This window comes from Solanum dulcamara, chromosome 7, assembly GCF_947179165.1.
Source record: "Solanum dulcamara chromosome 7, daSolDulc1.2, whole genome shotgun sequence".
Taxonomy (NCBI): domain Eukaryota; kingdom Viridiplantae; phylum Streptophyta; class Magnoliopsida; order Solanales; family Solanaceae; genus Solanum; species Solanum dulcamara.
In genome coordinates this window covers 75,109,531-75,115,335 of record NC_077243.1, presented here as the reverse complement: position 1 = coordinate 75,115,335, position 5,805 = coordinate 75,109,531, and the positions used below count along the sequence as shown (strand labels likewise).

General features: G+C 30.2%; 1 protein-coding gene across 1 annotated transcript; it reads right to left on the bottom strand.

Annotated features, from left to right (window-relative positions):
- On the bottom strand, nucleotides 1-780 carry LOC129894880 (uncharacterized). Its single transcript, XM_055970490.1, has one exon. It carries the CDS (start codon nucleotides 778-780, stop codon nucleotides 1-3), a length of 780 nt encoding a protein of 259 aa, XP_055826465.1.
- Nucleotides 781-5,805: the final 5,025 nt, after the last annotated feature.

Here is a 5,805-nt window from a genome sequence, read left to right as displayed (position 1 = left end):
TTAGGCTTGGCTATGGAGGACAATGGCCGATTTCTCTTGTTGATGAAATTTGGTTTGCTTAGCAATGAAGTTTTCTATGGCTTTCTGAAACTCTTCGTTGCTTAGTTCGTCTACTTCATGAGCTGTCTCCGGTGATACATCGCCGGGATTTGTGACTTTCCGGCATTTCTCTGTCTCCGATCTCGGGAGCTTTACGGAAATTTCCTCCACGTTTTCCTTATTCAGCTTCTCCGATTGAGTTCTCCTTGGAACTTTCGGCTTCGCTAATGCCTTGTTCATAACCGTTTCCGTTTTTTTGGAACCGAATGATACCTGATTTGTCACTGTGCTCTCTTCAAAAATCATCTGTTTGTCTTCGTACATAGTCTCTTGAGCTTCACTTTTCGGAACCAGAGAAGAGTTTCCGGACGAGAAATCAGCGGAAAACTCGGTATTTTGGAGAAACAAGTCATAGAGTACTTCATCAGCTCCAGCGACATTCCGGAAAATCGAAGAGTCGGCGGAAAGGCGGTCGGACTTTAAGAGGAGAGTGAGGACGATGAAGTTGCATAGGATGAAAATGAAAGAAGGACTAAGTATCAAACCGATTATTTGACGGAAATACTCGCCGGAAATCCTCACCGCGAAAGGCAAACGAGTGAAAATCCACAACAACAGAATAACCACAAAACAGATCTCACCAACGCGAATAGCCTTCGCAACGCATTTCACACTGCGGAGTTTCACAATCCCCGCATTATTTTCCACTTTCACACCGCCAACAAAATCACGAGCATCCATTGAGAAAAAAGTAACAGCAATATGAAAAAAGAATTCGAACAAACCAACAGTACTAGAGTTTCAAAAAATCCGATTCTCGGAAAAAATACAGCATCATTCACACAACTTGCCGAAGCTGAATAATCTAAAATTTGAATCTCAAACCCTGATTTTTCCGAGAAAATACGGCATCTTTCACTACGTGACGTCTGGAATTTGAATCTTCAAACACTGAATTTTTCCGAGAAAATTTGGAAGGAAAATTGGAAAAAGCTGAAGTATGGATATGAAGCTTTTGGTTTTATTACTGAAAGAGGAGAGAAAAGGATTGAGAATGTTTTGGATTTATTTACAGTAGTGAGGATGCTTTTCTGAATAAAAAGTTTTGGCGTTTTCTTATATAGTACGGAGCTGGGAGTAAGAATTATTTTGTCTTATTATTTGATGTTCGAAATTTATTATTTTATTAATTTTGAATAATTTTTTTTATGAGATTAATAATGTTATATAGTATGGAGTTGGGAGTAAGAATTTTTTTTCTTATTATTAGATATTCGAAATTTCTTGTTTTATTAATTTTGATTCGGATAATTTTTTTTAATGAGATTAATAATAAGTTATATGAATAGCTCTCTCTTTTCTTTTTTTTTTGGGTTCGTATATCATTTTAAAGTCAATTGGATAGAGCTTTATGATTGGAAGTAAAGATGGCAGATAGGCGAATTTGATTGAATTTGGGTGAAGTGAAAATAGCTTTAATTGCAATTTACTTAAATAAATATAGGTAAAAAAAGAAATTAGGTAAGATATGAATCAAATAAAATAATTTTAATCCACTTTAATTTTAAGTATTTGACTTGTTGTTAATTGAATCTGAATAGGTTTATCGAGGTCTCAGAAACAAAAATACAAAACCTTGTGATTCTGCAAATTGTGCTAGTTCTAATTTTAACTTGTCAATTACTTATTATATGAATTTTATTTAAACTGTAAATTTCACTATAGACACAAAAGCAGCCGCCAAGCTTAAATTTAAGATCTTTTATTAAAAAAATGAAAAAAAATTCTAACCGTTCCATCATATTTTTGGCTGTAATAACATTAGGATTACTAAAATAAGTTTAAATGCTACACAAAACTATGATTCATTTTCCTAATTACCTAATGTTGAATATTGTGAAATATTTAGTTTACCATTGGGATACGTCAAGTATAGCAACATGGAATGTTTGTTAAATTAACTATCCAAGAGGAAAATTTTCACACTAAGGTGTTAATTTTTATTTTTGGGTATTAATCTACTTCATTTTGAGGTTTTATAGCCTTCCTCTAATCAAGTAATTATGGACTAATTCAGTGCATCTTCATAGCTTTTCAAACTTTTGGTATACCATTCATGCATGAATGGTACTAGTTTCATAAGTATAAACTCAATATTGGTGTTGGAATTAAAAAAATTATATTTTAAATTTCAGGAAAGTGATAGTTACTGTCAATTTTGAATTTAATTTTTGTACATAATTAGTAATTTTCTTAACATGAATACATAGTTTCGACTAAGAGTCTGTTTGGATAAGTTTTTTTTAAGCTGCTTATAAGCTGAAAATTGCTTATTATAAGCTAAAAAAAAGCTGGGGTAACCCAATTTATACTTTCTTATAAGTTGTTTTAGATAAGCTAAGTCAAACAAATCCAATTATTTTTTGGGGCTTATTTTAAGTACAAAATGACTTTAAGTTGGCCAGTCAAACATTTAAAAAAACTAAAAATAGCTTATAAGCAACTTATAAGTTAATCCAAACGGACTCTAAAGCTATCGAGCTCGAAAGAATTAAACCATAATATGTAATTTTCTATTCTTTCTAAATAGATGATTTACAAGAATGATCTTGAGATCATGAGCCACCTTCTATTTTTTACCTCATTTGCTTTATGCATAAAATTTTAAGTTAAGTTTTATCTCATGAGCAATATTGTTGACTTTGAAAATTTGTTCATGAGACAAATGTGGGTCAAAAGTTGAAGATCACTTATTATTAAAATCATTCATCATAATTCGTGTATATAAATTACTATTATTATTTTTGTTTTAATTTATATAATACAATTTAAATATTGTGGGTAAAAAAGAAATGTCACTCCCCTCCCAAGTCCGAGTGCTGACTGTCTTGCATAGTCCAATATCCATGGGATTTGGTCGGCTTGCTTATTACTCATATTTCCATATTGTATTATTTTGTTTTATTTTATGTAGCATATTTTATTTTTTATTTATTAAAACTTTTTCTATTTAAATTTCTTATTTTACTTTTAATATATTAATGATTATAATAATAACTATTAGGCATGCTTGGAGATGAAATCAAATTTATGGTTCAAGATTCTAGTATTTCTTAGTTATTGGATTATAAAATAATAGTAATTTATACCTGTTAAATGGATTTCTTAGATAACTATAGCGTTTGGATAAAAGTTATTGGGTTGAACTGATCAAAGTTAAATCCTATCTTGATCGCTAGCTCTGCTCTAGGCATGTTTAGACAATAAAATTCCAAAATTATTCTTTTTTAATCAAATATCATTACATAAATTGAGATGAAAGAAATATATTTTTAAAATCTTTTTGCACAATTTTTCTTCCAATTACAACAATAATAACAACAACAACAACTCCAGGCAATTCACAAGTAAGATTTAAGAATGATAGGATATACACAAGAATAATATGATATACACAGATCTCATTCCTACCTTTAATAACGTAGAGAACATGTTTTCGAAAAACTCTCTCAATTTACACTTGCCCTCTATTTGATGGTTATTTACTATTACTAGTATTATTCTATTACCTTATTAATGATACATGGGATGGAGCAATTAAAAAGTTGTGAGTTGAACTCTGCAACAACTCTTCCAAATATTTTTTTCCCTCCTACTTATTGTATTAATTCAAGTCTTTTCTTTTGTTTTTTTTAAGAAATGCAAATAAATAGATTGTGCCCTTCTCTTGCTTTCAATAAAGAAATGCAAATAAATAATCTGACTTACCATCAAGTATTCAGGCCAACTAAAAAACAAATAATCAACTATCTCTCTATCAATCAACATGCCAACTGTGAAACCCTTTTTTTTTAAAAAACAAATCCTTAATCAAAAACGAAAAGCAAGGAGATAAGAGAATTAATTATAAAAAATTAAAAATTGAGAGGCCAAATTAGAAGAAAGAATGTTGAATGTTGAGCTGTGGGCAGACAAAATAACAAGAAAACACGGGTCCCAACACACTTTGTATAAATCACTTTCCATTCCAACAATACAAAGATATATATAGGAATTCATAATTTAATGACATTTCGTTTTTCAGCGTTTCAATGTAACGAAATATGAATTCAAAATTTTAAGTGTTTTTTTAATGTTCGGTTGATTTTTTCGAAAATTAGTCGATCGACTTTGTTGATTCTCAAACTAAGGACTGATGATCAATACTCGTTATATTTTTATTAATGAAATTTGTTTTTTTCAGCGTTTTGATGTTACGAAATAGGAAATGAAGATTTAAGCATTTTTCATTTGTGTTAGTCCACTAATTTTTTTTTTAAAATTAAACGATAGACAACATTGGCCTCCAAACTTATATATATATATAGTATTATTTGTTTTATTCTCGTAGATTTTTAGTTTCATGTTCTTAAATCTCTATGTTTCTTGTGCTTCGATTATCACATTAATTCGTTGTGTTGCTTCTTTTTAGAATTATATGCATTCGTTTCCTTATTAGTTGTCATGTTTTCTTCATTGTTGTTTTTTCTTTTCCAAATGCTTTTTTTAATCGAAAGTCTATCAAAAGCATTCTCTCTATTTCATAATTAGGGCCAAGATCTGCATATACTCTACCCTTTCTAAACTCCATTTATGAAAGATAGGCATGCTATTATTTTTCTCTTTATATTTTTGTTCAAATTTACTACCCATTTTTTGTATTTGACTAAATTCAAATTTATACCAAAAATTTCACATTTGAATATTTAATATAGTTCGAATTTGAAACTTTTTTTTTGTCGATTTGCCTAGTAAAAAATTATTGTTATAAAATTAGAAATGGATAACCATATAGGAATCCATCCAAAATTTTCATTTACCAATCACACTTCCCCTTTGTGATTAAAGCACTAATTTATGCATTGGTATTTGGCTATAAATAGCCATACCAAAATGATGAAAAGAAGTAAGAAGAAAAACAATTATTTATCTCCGCATTCCTTTCCAATTTCTGTCTTCTTTTAATTTACTAAATTTAGTTTGTTTTATAACACGTTATTAGCACGAGACTCCATTACTTTGAGCTATTTTAAACAGGCTACTCATTATGGGCACTAGATGTTGAAATACACCTAGAATCGATGGGTCTGATAGATACCATCAAAGATGACAATAAGACATTTAGTCAAGACTGTGCCAACGTTATGATATTTCTCCTCCACCATCTTGACGAGGGGTTCAAATTACAGTACCCCACATTAAAAGACCCCCTTAAACTGTGGAAGAATCTAAAAGAAAGATATGACCACCTGAAGTTGGTTATCCTTCCACAGGCACGTCATGATTTACTCAATTTGAGATTAATGGATTTTAAAAATATAACTGAATATAATTCTGCCTTGTTTAGAATTATAGCACAATTAAATTTATGCGGAGAAAAAATTACTAAGAAAGACAAACTTGAAAAAAACATACTCCACATTTTTACCTACGAATATACTCCTTCAGCAATATCGCGAAAAGAGTTTTAAAAAATATTCTAAATTACTTTCTCATATTTTTATTGCTGAATGACATAACGAACTGTTAATTAAAAATCATGATAGTCACCCCGTTGGTTCTTTGCCACTCCCTGAAGTGAATCAGACAAACTATAACCAATGAGAAAGAGGTCATGGCCCCAGTTATGGTCGTTGTCGTGGTCGAAGAAGAAATTATAATTATTATACTCGTTTGACACCGAAAAATGACCAACAATACAAAAAGAAGAGTGAAAAGCAAGAAGTT

Coding starts and splice junctions, on each gene's coding strand:
- LOC129894880 (XM_055970490.1), bottom strand. CDS start 780: ATGGATGCTCGTGATTTTGTTGGCGGTGTGAAAGTGGAAAATAATGCG.